This window comes from Tamandua tetradactyla, chromosome 2 (assembly GCF_023851605.1).
Source record: "Tamandua tetradactyla isolate mTamTet1 chromosome 2, mTamTet1.pri, whole genome shotgun sequence".
Lineage (NCBI taxonomy): Eukaryota > Metazoa > Chordata > Mammalia > Pilosa > Myrmecophagidae > Tamandua > Tamandua tetradactyla.
The window spans coordinates 188,439,501-188,452,649 of NC_135328.1; the positions used below are offsets into that span (position 1 = coordinate 188,439,501).

The 13,149-nt window shown below is 51.1% G+C and overlaps 1 protein-coding gene across 1 annotated transcript in view; it reads left to right on the forward strand.

Annotated features, from left to right (window-relative positions):
- The window catches only part of GRIK3 (glutamate ionotropic receptor kainate type subunit 3), a 94,844-nt gene that overhangs the window by 53,430 nt on the left and 28,265 nt on the right, over window positions 1-13,149 (forward strand). Inside the window, exon 10 of the mRNA XM_077150261.1 lies at window positions 11,284-11,507. Within this exon, the coding sequence (XP_077006376.1) occupies window positions 11,284-11,507 (224 nt within the window). The remainder of the gene's footprint in view (window positions 1-11,283; window positions 11,508-13,149) is intronic.

A 13,149-nucleotide genomic window follows, 5' to 3' on the forward strand; every position in this document is an offset into this window, starting at 1 on the left:
CCCTTGCCTCTTCATAATACTGAGTGCAGACCAGGGAGGGTAGCACAGCTAGAAATGCTTGTTTTCCCTGCTTGACTCTTCTCCCAGACAGTGAGTGCCCAAATGGACCAGAATTGATCCATGGCTGTTGCCCCAACACCTAGCACAGGGCTGGACCCACACAGAGTAGGCATTGGTGAATGAGAAATCCAGAAATGAGTGTGTGGACTTGCACACCTTACTTGGACACATGGCTGTGGGGTTATGACTTTGGCTTCCAGCCCAAGCATGCTGGGGAAGGATCTGGTGTCAAGAACATGTCTTCATTGCCCACTCTGTTCCCCATCTTCCAACTAAGGAACCAGACCTTAGTTCTGTGTCTCTTTCTGTAGCCAGGGAAGGCTCTGTCCAGTTCACCTCCACTGGGCTGGGCCAAGGCACTTGGAAGCAAAACCTACTGGCAGCTCACTTGAGGGGGTTATCCAAGATCTGCATGCATCAGAGCTTGGATAAATACGGCAGGCTGGTACTAGGGGAAATTGGTGGACCACTGAAGAGGGCTAGGGATGAAGGTGAGGAATGCAGGAATGACATGGGCCATGCTGAGAGTCACCACCCAACTCTGAGCTGCCAGGGCTCAGCCAGCAGGGTCCAGCCCTGGGAAAGCCTGGCAAGAGCCTGGTGGGGAGTCATGGTACAGGCAGAGAGGGCCAAGGAAGGACAAGGAACAAGAGAACCAGATAGCTTCAGGGGCCAAGGGGTATTGGGAGAGACACTGGGGTTGGAGGGGAAACAGGACCACAGTGTGAACTTTCCTGCTGAGGGCCATCCATTTGTTCATTCATTCAACGCAACAGTCCTGAGCACTATCCTGGACGGGCTTCCAAGGCAGAGGCTTGTGTGCCATGACTTAGTTAGGGGATGTGAGGTCAGGGGACAAAGAGGAAAAGGAAGTGGTACAGGAAGGAAGGAAAGCCAGTAGGAGGATGCATTATCCCTCTGGTCACCCCTGAGTGTGACTGATTGTGCAATCCACAAGACTGAACCCCCCAGAAGCCTCACCAAATGTGCCTCGGGCCCATCCCTCTGGGTGAAAGGAGAAGGGGAAAAAGTCTACCCACTGGCCCTGACTTCCGTGCATTTCTGAGCTTGCGTGGTGGGTAGGGAAACCAACCGGGATCCCGCAGCAGCATCCCCGGAGAAACCCCAGGGCAGGAGGTGAGAGGACCCAGGTGGGTGAGACATGAGCTACTGTCAGAACCAGAAGATCTGAACTGGGGCGTGAGAGGTGTCTGAGCCCAGGACTGACATCCCCAACCCGGGAACGGACCAGGGAAATGGAGGTCACCGAGGCAGACATGGTCCTTGCCCTCCAGAAACAAATGAATCAGAAGTTCAAGTTCATTGAAACTTTGATCAGTGCTGGAAGTGTAAGAAAGGGAAATATGACCCAGGCTCCCCTGGGGAAGTGACTCTCGAGCTGAAACTTGAGGATGAGGAGAACATGTCCAGGTGTGAGATGCACACCTGCCTGGGTGGGGGTGCCGGGGTGGCTGGAGTCCCCACCCTGCCAGGGCCTGGCTGAAGCTGCCGCTGAGTGAGTGGAGTTCTGCAGCTGTGGCAGGACCAGAGGAAGGCACGCCCTGGGCGGCACCACCCTGGTGGACAGGCAGGGAGCCCGGAAGGGGGGTTCTTTTAAAGAGGGGAATGGAGATTGTGGTCTAGCCTCCGTCACGTGCCACGAAGCAGGGATGACCTGCTGAGCTTTCCTGAAACGGGCACAGGATGATCCTTGCAGAGACCCAGGAATCAGGGAGTTCTCCCAGGCCTGGGAAAGGCACGTGCATCCGTTCTCACTGTTGCGCATCTATCACCTCAGGAGGCCCGTGTGTGAAGTGCACGTACCTGACCCATGAGTTGACATGTGAATTCACCAGCACCTGTTCCCCCTCTGTTTAGAGTGGATGTATGTGGGCTGTTCAGGTTGCTGTTGGATGAGGTTGGCAACAGGCAGAGAGCTGATTGCTCATTTTGGTGTACCCTCCTGAGAGGTGTTGCCTGGCAGGTCCTGAGGGATCCTTGCTGGGCAGCCTCTGTTAACCCACACACATTCCCTTTCACCAGTGCATTCATTTATCAGTACATCTATTAAGTCAGGCCCACACTAGGTGCTGTGGATTCAGCAGTGTGGACACGGCTTTAGGCATCTTACAGACTACTGCAGGAAACAGGCAGTGGTCCTTGAGCACACGAGGAGGTGTAAGTGTGCATCCCGGGGGAAATGTGAGAGAGGAACATGGCCGGGTCAGACAGCATCCCTGGCCCATACACTGGGGTCTGGGCCTAGAGGTCTTGAGAACTGGACAGCAGTGGGGAGTTGCCACTAGTCCCATCCCAGGGAATGGGGGCGGGGGGGATCCCCAGAGACTGGCAGGAAGTGGGGCTCAGTCCTAAAATGCAATCCCTGTTTCCTTGGCCAGAAACCTTCAGGGAAATCTGTGGAAAGGGGCCTGAGCCACTTTTGGCTCCCAGGTACACAACAGGAAATGGTACAAGAGGGACAGTTAAATGAAGGAGGGCATAGGTCTAGCATGATGTTCCCCCGCCCCATAGCAGACATGGCCATGGGGCCATGAAGACTGGCACGTGGCAGGGGAAGGACTGTTGCCAAAGACATACCAGCACCCCTTTGCATCCCATCTTCTTGCATGCATTGAACCCGACCCCTGTTTGCAAGGCCAGGGAAGGCAACCTGAGTGGCTGAACCAGGCACTTTGAAGCAAGGCATGCTGGGAGCTCACCCGGGAACAGGGCAGAAACCTGGATGGGACAGGGCAGGCTGGAAGCAGAGGAAACAGATGAACAGCAGAGGGGCACCCTCCCCAAGACAACCAAGTTGCCCAGGACAGTGACGGGGGAGCTCTAGGGAGCTGAGGACATCTGCAGGACCTACCTGAGGAAGAACATGAGGACAAGTGAAGGCCATTAGTGCTAGGGACCCACTGCCAAGACAGAGATAAAGTTCAGGTGGGCCCGTCAGGAGCCAGCACACTGGCAGCAGGTTCCAAACTGTGGAGAGAGGCTGGTGAAGGGCAGATAGGAATCAGCACCCAGTGGAGGTGCTGGGCAGGGAAACTGAGGCTCAAGTTCAGCCTGTTAGACTGGGGAATGGGGAGCTCAAGATCCCGGAGAATACTCTGGACTCCTTCTTCCAACAGCACTTCATTGAGCCCCTGTATGTTCTAGAGGCACATCCGTGAGAGCTCACTGCCCTCCTGGAGCTTATACGCTAGCAGAGGGGCTAGATATTAGACAACGATTTACAAGTACAAACCGGACTGTCACAGGGGCACTAAGGAGCAGTAGAGGGGTGATGAAAGGATGTAACCAGAACCTAACTTGGCTGTAGGGGAGGTCTCGCCCATGCCAGCTCCCTTGGATTCTGCTAGGACAGGCCCTGTCTGGGCTGGTACTGCCACCACATTCCCGGAGACCGTTGGGATGGGGGAAGAGAACTTGTAGAGATAGGAAATAGAGCCTGTGGGGCACCCATCCCTGGAGCCCTGGGTCCGTGAAGCAGGAGAGACCTGCTCACCCCCCCTGAAAGTCAGAGGCCCAGGATGGAGCCTGCAGGGCAAACCAGGCAGTTCCCCCAGGCCTGAGAAGGACACAGGCATCACTCCTCGCTGTCAAGCAGTGACACAGCCGACACCTTGGGAAGCTGGTGGGATGTGAATCACAGGTGGTACCAATTGACCCATCAGTTGACATTTATGAATTTGCTAGCACCTGTTTCCCCTTTATTTTGACACTGTGGGTTGTCCCAGATGTTGGTTATCAGGTTAAAGTCAGGTCCTTCAAGGGGAACCATATTTTCTTAAGCTTGGAGGCTGGTGGGTCATCAACAGATGCCATCTATGACTAGCTCTACCCTCTTGAAAACTGCCATGTGCTCAGCCAGCTGATGCTCAAGCTGTGCTCACTGGGGACCTCTTCTAAACCAACAACATCCCCATTCATTCATTCATTCATTCCCCCAAATCTCTACCTTGGGGTCTACTATGTTGTAGGCACTGTGCTAGGCAAGGGGTGCAGTAGTGATAAAAAAAAAAAATGCCCAGGCCCTGCCCCCATGAGCTTTGGGAGAGAAAGACCCAAAGAATCAGCCAGTACCTCTAAAATCACAACTGCGACCAGTGGTAGGAGTGAAAATTACCCTGTGCTGTGAGAGTAAACACAAGGGAAATCTGATTTCATCCGAAGATTTTGTCTGTAGAAGTGATGCTTGAGCTGAGATCTAAAAGGGAAGTAGACATTAGCTAGACGAAGAGTTTAAGGCAGATAAATTTGCATTTGGAGAAGACTACATGTGCAAAGGTCTGGAGATGAGAGAGAATGGCCTGGAGGGTCTGAAAGAAGGCCACTGGGCAGAAAGGAGGGGGAATGTGATGGAGAAGCAGTCAGGAGTAGAGCTGTGCTTTCCAATTTGGTAGCCACCATCCACATGTGGTTATTTAAATTTAAATATAAATTAATTAAAATTAAATAAAAGTATAGGACTCTCTAGCAGCACGTGGCTAGTGGTTACCATATTGGACAACACAGATATAGAACATTGCTATTAATGCAGAAAGTTCTATTGCACAGTGCTGGGCCAGATCATGCACAGCTTGATGAGAATTTTGTATCCTATGGGCAGTGGGAAGACCTGATGTTTTAGGCAGCATTGGGGATGGGGAAAGATTCTAGCTGGAATATCACTTTGGGAAAAGGGTGGAAAGTGAATTCCATAGATATCACACACCAAAGCTGTGGAAGATAAGGGCAGTGACCCTGCAAAAGAGTCATGAGGATAAATCCAGTTGTGGCAGTGTGTTAGTTTGCAAGCTGCCGGAATGCAATATACCAGAAATGGAAGGGCTTTTAAAAAGAGGAATTTAATAAGTTACAAGTTTACAGTTCTAAGGAAGTGAACATGTACAAATTAAGGGACCTACAAGAGGTTACCTTCACTCAGGAAAGGCCGATGGGTCAGAAACACCTCTGTCAGCTGGAAAGTCACGTGGCTGGCATCTGCTGGTCCCTTGCTCCTGGGCTCCGTTGCTTTCAGCCTCTGTTCCTGTGGGGGCTCCTCACTGTACTCCTCCAGGGCTGGCTTTCATCTCTTCACTTCCTCTTGGATTTCTCCAGGTTCTGGCTTGCTTAGCATCTTGTAGCAATGTCTGCCGGGCTCTAAGCATCTCCAGACATCCGTGTCTATTCTCCACGTGTCTGCATCCGTGTCAGCTCTGCTGTGAAGTTTCTGTGGGCTCTGAGGCTTTTCTGTCATTTCTCCAAAATATTTCGCCTTTTAAAGACTCTAGTAATCTAGTCAAGACCCATCTAGAATGGGTGGAGTCACATCTCCATCTAATCAAGATTATACCGGCAATTGGAGATATTAGATATCTCCATGGAGATTATCTAATCAAAAGTTTCCACCTGTGATGTTGCATCAGGATTAGAAGAAATGACTGCCTCCACAAGATTGAATCAAGATTAAAACATGGCTTCTCTGGAGTACCTAATATTTTCAAACCAGCACAGGCAGGAATGAGGCTGGTGTTCTTAGGTGGCCATGGAAGCAGAAGTGAAGGGATCTGGGGGAGGTGGGAGCATATCCTCATGGGCTTAGCCTGCAGCTGTAGCTCACATGACCCAGTGGTAGTCATGTGTGAGAAGCCAGAGTCAAATTTAGGTCTCCAGGATTGTAACCCTGGTCCCAGCCATAAGACCTGCCCATCAGAACTGGACAGGTGCTGGGGTGGGCCTGTAGCAAGAGGTAGAAGAAGCTCCTTGCATCCCAATAGGGTATAAGAGGCTTGGCTTATATGGTAGAGTGGTAGAACTTCAGGTTTTGAGGTTTAAGTATTGACTCTGCCCGTCACCAGCTTGAACAAAACTCCTAGCCTCATGGAGCCACAGTATCCTCCTCTGGAATGTGGCGATGATGTTTACTGCTTCATGGGGCTATGGGAAGGATTATGTGAGGCAATATATATAGCACACTTAGTTTATGCCTGGCATATAACAGGACCTCCGTTATGATGGTGGTTCTTAGTATTTTAACTATAACAGGTCACAGTCTGGTTAAGCAGACAGTCCTGGGAGAACTAAGCCAAGAGGCAGAGCACAGAGATGGGAAATCTGGCTAAAACCACAGTTGGGAATCCAAGTAGGCTGCTGCCAACAGGCACACAAGTAGCCAGGAGCAAGGTGGGGTTCATGGGGCAGGTCTTAGACCCCAGAGAGGGCCTTGTCCTAAAAGAAGGCTGACCCCACCAAGTTTTCAGAACAGGGACCATGGTCTCGCAGCCCTGTTCTTAGATCCTGGTAGGAGGTTACCCAGGCTTCACTCTGGGGTGCAAGGCTGAGGTGGCTGGATACTGAAGCTCCAAATTCAGAACCAGAGCTGGGTAAGTAATTCTCAGATCAGGTGGGAGCACAGCAGAGCAGGTGGAGCCAAGTGGCCTCATGCAAGGATGAAGGAAAATGGGCAGGGCTGACGTGAGGCAGGGCCTGACATATTCTGGGTAAGTGGGAAAAACTGCTTCTGGGGATGAAGTCAGGTCCTATGAGAGAAATCCTGTTTGGGTCCAGAGATTTAGAAAGGTCCTTGGTGAAATGTAGCATGGTGGGGAAGCAACAGATCACACATAAGACCCAAGAAGTTGAAACATCAGAGGTTTGGTTGGCTTAAGGACGGGGTTATTGTAAATCTGAGAGCAGAGGCCAAGGAGGCTTTCTGAGCCTCAGTTTCCCTATGTAGAAAACGTGGGGTTGGGATAGATATTCTCACAAGTCTCTCATCCAGCTCTGACAGCCTTTGATTTTATGAATCATCCCCAAAGAAAATCTACACACGTGGGAAGATCCTGCCGAGATCGGGCCTTTCGTTCTGAGTAATGAACTGAAACAGCGAAGGCTTGATCTGTTCCAATCTTTCAAGGGAGGTCGGACAAAATAATGCCTTTTTCAGGGAAATCATAGCCAGCAATAAAATGTAGCGTTTGCTGCCTAAACCAAAAACAAACTGGAGAACTCCAGCCTTCCTGAAGCTTCAAGGGAGTCCATACATCAAAACTCGCTGTGATGGTCACTGTGGCCAGCTGTCTTGCTGCTGTAATCAGAGGATAGCATGGGCACCCTCCCCACACCCACCCATTAGAACCAGGGAGCAGAAGGCTGGTGGAGAGATTCTGAAGGCTCCGAGAGAGTCCAAGGAGGAAAGAAGGGCCTGCGATATGCTACCATTGATGTAAATTGAAGACAAGAGTCAGCAAATTATAGCCTGCAGTGTTGGGTGTTGCCTGTTTTCAGAAATAAAGTTATGTCAGTACACAGCCCATTCATCATACATTGTCTATGACTACTTTAGCTACATGCCAGAGCTAAGTGGTTGTGACAGACAAGGTATGCCAGTTTGAACCTGTTGTGTACCCCAGAAAAGCCATGTTCTTTGATCCTGATTTTATATTGTAGGGTGGAAACCTTTGATTAGATTGTTTCCATGGAGACTGACCCACTCATTTTTTGTGACCTTTTGATTAGATTACTTCCATGGAGATATGGCACACCCAATCGTGGGTTTGATATTTTGATTAGATGGAGATGTAGCTCTGCCCACTTAAGTTGTATCTTGATTAGTTTAGTAGTGTCCTTTAAAGAGGGAGAGATTTTGGAGAAAACACAATTACTTCAGAGCCGACAGAGAATGCTGGCATTTGAAGATGCTTGGAGTGCCGACAAAGAGAGCAGATGCTTAGACACAGATGTTTGGAGATGCAGAGCCCAGCAGACATCGCCATGTGACTTACCGTGAGATGGTAAGCCAGAACCCAGATTTATGTCCCAGAGGAGCTAAGCGAAGGCCCACAGAGGCCTAGAGAGGAAACCACTGGCATCAGAAGCTGGAAGCAATGGAACGGGGAACAAGGACCCGCAGACACCAGTCACGTGACAGACACTGGCCTTTCTTGAGTCAGGATATCTTTCTTTGGAGGCCTTAGTTTGGACATTTTTATAGTCTTAGAATGGTAAACATGTAACTTAATAAATTTCCTTTCTAAAAGCCATTCCATTATTGGTATATTGCATTCCAGCAGCATTTAGCAAACCAAAACAGAAAATATGATCACAATGTCTGAAATGTTTACTATTTGGCTTTTTACAGAAAAAAGTTCGCTGGCCCCTGATTTGAAACATATACACCTTTCCCTATTTAGCAGGGATATGTGCAGGGATACGTGTATACCACACCCAGTGGAATCATGCTGGTGGTGGGGAAGGGAGTGAGGTGGGAATCAGAGAAGAAAGAGGACAGACAGGAGAGAGGCTCAAGGGCTGCCTGCTAATGGCACAGGAACTGAGGGGTGAGCACCCCTGTGCGCTCTCTCGGGAGCCAGTGGAGATCCCGGGCGCCCCATACTGCGCACACACACTCACTTCAGCACCCCCAAGGCAGGCTTCCTTCTCTGGATGAGATAACCGAGGCTCAGAGTGGTGACGTGACTTGCCCAGTGTCACACAGGCAGGATTAGAACCCAGGCCAGTGCCCTTTCCAGCGTGGTCCCGGGTGGCCCCGGATGACCCCAGGCCCTATGGCATTAGCAACCCCACCTCCTCCGCCTCAGCCCTAGACTCCTCCTCCCCAGGAAAAGAGGATCCCCAAACTACAAGGAGTCTGGGAAGGGGACCAGAGAGCCCTAAACCACATTGTGAATTGGTGAGAAACCGCAGAGATGTGCTTGTCCTCCCTTGTCCCGAGCTCGAGGACCGCAGTGCAGAGAAGGGGGAAAGCCGGGTCTTCCTGGAAGAAGCTTATTGAGTTTGATCTACCGTGGAACGGGCCAAGCTTCACTTCACCAGCTTGCAGCTCTCCTGACACAGATCCTTCCCTCAGCGGTTCTTGGTTCCAGGAAATGGTGGCTCAGGCACTGATTCATCTGTGAGCTGCAGAGGGAAGGAAAGGAGGGAAAGACTTGATTTGTAGACATTCAGGACTTGTGTGCTTCCAGAATTCCCTTTCCTCTGACTGTGCCTGGTTCTGATGCCAGAGGAGGAAGGACAGGGCCTGCAGAAGTTTGCCTGCTCACTGCTGCCCTCCCACCCCAGCCCTGGCGAGAGCATGGGGTATAGACCATGCCCTTCCTTGTCCCCCTCTCCAGGGGATGATTGCTGGGCTGAGACCAGAAATGGTTTAGGAACCCTGGCTCCCAGCCCTCCATCAGCTCCGGAGAGGGCTCGGCCGTCCCCCCAGGTGAGAAGCTGGCCACGGGCACGGATGGTCCTGGTGGTCTCCATACCGACTACAGTTAGCAGAGCCACTGAGGTCAGCCTCACTCCCAGGTGCTCAGAGGATAAACTCTTCAGTTCCCAACCTGGCCTTCAAAGCCTTGGATGATCTGACTGCTGCCGACCCATCCAGCTTCAGCAGAGAGGCTTGGCTCTCTGCGCTGTTCTCAGTTTCCCATTCTTGGCCTTTGCATACACTCTTCCCTTTTCCTGCACTCTCTCCCACACCTCCCCCAAGCTTTGCTTATTTAAGTCATTCTTCCCGTATCAGCTCAAATGTTATTTCTTCTGGCCTCCTTGATAAAGGCCTGTTCTTTCCATCCATCACACCCGCTGTGATTGCACTGATAAGATTGTATGGTGGGTATCTGATTAGTGCCCATCTCCCCCCGGAATGTAAGCTCCATGAGGACAGAAACCAGGTCTGTTTGGCTCAGCTCTATATCCTAGTGCCTAGCATAGAGCTGAAGACAGTGGATGGATGGATGGATGGATGGATGGATGGATGGATGGATGGATGGATGGATGAGTGGATGGATGGATGGATGGATGGATGGGTGGGTGGGTGGGTGGGTGGATGGATGAGTGGGTGGGTGGGTGGATGGATGGATGGATGGATGGATGAATAGATGGAGCTGGACCACACCAGCGGGCAGCTGCCTAGAGGTGATTTCCTAGAGGCAAGGCCTCCTGGACAACAGGGTCTTTTTTGCTGGTCTTCAGGACCTGACCTCCCTTTTTGTCCTAAGGGAAGTAACTGGGTTCACTCTCAAAGATGGAAATAACCACAGGTGCCCAAGGAGCTGCCTCTCCGAGGGGAACATTACTAATTAACACATATTATGGAGATTGCTATGAGGTATGGGGATGGAGAAAGGAAGCAACAAATCAGCCACAGCCCTCAACTGTGCTTGAGTAGGTAGATAAGAGAAAAAGCCACATGGCTGCCCATACTGCCATTCAAACTGAACTGGCTAGTGCTCGTAGTGGGACAGAGCCAGCTTCTTGGGGGGTTAGAATTGGAGGCTATTAGGAAGGACTTCATGGAAGAGGTAGCATACTCAAAGGACTGGGGAAGGTGATAAGAGTCAGACCGGGGGAAGAGGGCAATCTAGACTGGACATAATCTGTGCAAAGCAAGGAGGAGGAGAAGGAAATGTGGTAAACAGGAAGCAGTTTAATGGGGCTGCACAGAAGAAGAGAGCAGTGGGATGAGACTAGAAAGATGAGATGGGGTTTGTGATTTTTAATCAGAAAAAGCTCAGACCAAGGAGATGGAACTTTAACTATTACCCTCATTAAAACTGTAACGGGCTAAAATTTCACAACATGTGAGTGTTCCTAACCTCATCCTTCTCCTACCATCCTACAAGGGAGGGCTCTGGCTTGGCCTGTGCGTTTTCTTCTCTACCCTCACTCTCCTGGGGTGGAAAGCCGGTGTTATCTTTGTCCAACTATTTTTGTATGAGGACAGGGAGGTAGGTCTTTTAGGATATATAGAATAGCAAAAATGAGCTGAAGCAGTCAAGAAGTGGATGGGAAAGGAAAGCAAATTTAAATAAGGGCTGCTGTGGATTCTGTGTCCCCTTCATGATGTTTGAAAGATACAAATAAAGAACATGAGCTGTTTTTAAGTTTTTGAAGACTGCAGGACTGTATTTATTTGACGTGTTATTTTGAGACTGGACCACATGGGTCCCAGCTTTACCCGGGTTCCATTCTCTGCAGGTTCTCCTCCTCAAGCCCATATGCTTTTGGAGAACAAGGGTTAGTTCTCATTCATCCCTCTCTCCCTAGCACTCTGGACATGGGGAGCTGGCAAGTGGTAAAATTAAATTGTGATTAAGTGACCTGGGCCTGAGGCCACACTGAGTCCACTCCATTCTCTTGTCTCCCTCCACCAAAAATGGATTTTCTGTCCCTTGGTGGTCTAAGGCTCTGCTCATGGTCCATTTGTCTCTCTCGTTGCAGAAGGCAGATCTGGCCGTGGCCCCGCTGACCATCACCCACGTCCGTGAAAAGGCCATCGACTTCTCCAAGCCCTTCATGACGCTCGGGGTCAGCATCTTGTACCGCAAGCCCAATGGCACCAACCCCAGTGTCTTCTCTTTCCTCAATCCTCTGTCCCCAGACATCTGGATGTACGTGCTCCTTGCTTACCTGGGTGTCAGCTGTGTCCTCTTTGTCATCGCCAGGTGAGGGCAATGCCTCGGCCAGAGCTCTGACCCAGCCTCGGGGGTTTGGGGAACCAGCCACTGCTGTCCCTGCACCTTTCTCCCTCCCTGTGGCGCAGATCCCGTGGTATCACTCAGGGAGCCTTCCATGGCTCCTGAGGCTTGAACCTGTCTTTGTCACAGTCAGTCACTGTGACTTTGAGACGCAGCAGCTGCACTCTGGTCCCATTAGCAGACTTGGAGAAGTTAATCTATTGCCCAAAGTGGCACCACCTCTGCCCTGCACCCATGCAGCTGGCCCCGGTGTATTGGCTGGCCCAAAGGGTGACTTAAAACATGGAAAATAGACTGTGTCCATGTGATCCACAACAATAAGGGGGCAGTGCCCATAAACTCACATCCATGAGCATATATGGGTTCATGGCACACATATGTGTACCTGTGAAGACACGCTAGCAACATGCCTGTCCATTTGGTTGTTCACATGAAGTGCACGGAGCACACTCTAGCTGGTAGACAGTAGGAGGAGGTCACGAGGGGACAGGTTTAGACTGTTTGCTGAGCACCTGGCATTTGCCAAGCACCTAGCGTTTGCTGAGCACCTTGCATTTGCTAAGCACCTAGTGTTGACCGAGCACCGTGCTGTGTACTTTACAGCCATTATCTTTTCTAATCATCCAAGTTCCCATGAAGAAGAAAAATCTGAGGCTCAGGAAGTCTAAATACTTGCCATGGTTAAAGAGGCGATAAGTAGTATACCAGCACTTGAACTCGGGTCACTGAGGGTTTTATCTGCAACGCACCTCTCTGGCCACCTGGACATCTGCGTGCCCCTGGCAGCGAGCTGGTGCCTGCTTGGGCCAGCTACCACATGCCCTTTACAGCTGGGCCCTCTGCGCTCTCCCTCCAGGCTCCAGCCCCAGCCTCTGCCCTGGTTCTTTTTTCTCTAATCCTAACAAGGTGTGAAGGGGGACTGCTCTGGAGATGCAATTTGAGATCCAAAGACTTGGTGTTTCACCCTTTTTTCTCTCCCGAGCCTTCTTTGAAAGCCTTTCCCTCAGCCCCGCTCCCTTCACTCCCTCCTCCCCACCTGAGAGAGACCAAAGAAAGGGAAGGATGTTTGCAATGAAATCGTCAGGCCCTCCTGCCAGCTGTCAGGACTGGAGCTGGTGAAGCCCCGCCTCGGGGGCCCACCCGAGAAGCCTTCATTACACCTCTTGTCATGAATGGTCCAATAAGTCTTAGAAAGCCAGGAGCCACTCTCAGAGCTCTCGCCATGACTGTAGAAGCTCCGCCCCCACCCTTCACCCCCCCCACCCCCCCACCCCGGCCTCTCAGTGCTTCCCACCCCCTCAGAGGCTAAAGCTGTTCCGGCATCAGCTCTGCCCATTGGTTGTGCGACCCAAACCCCCTCCAGTTCAGATCTTTCCATCAGCCAGCAGCAGCCACCCTGCTGTCCTCTCCCTACACGCTGAGGGACTGCAGGAGGCCCCCTTCCTAAGGTTAGTCTGGGGAGGCTTTCTGGAAGAGATGGGGTTTCTAGAGCTATTGGAATGAAATGACACAGGACGCCTTACGTAAGATTCTACAAAGGTCCACGTACTAAAGTAAGTTTCCAGAAACCTACAACCTCCAGATGGGTTCCTGGACCATATGAGTCTTG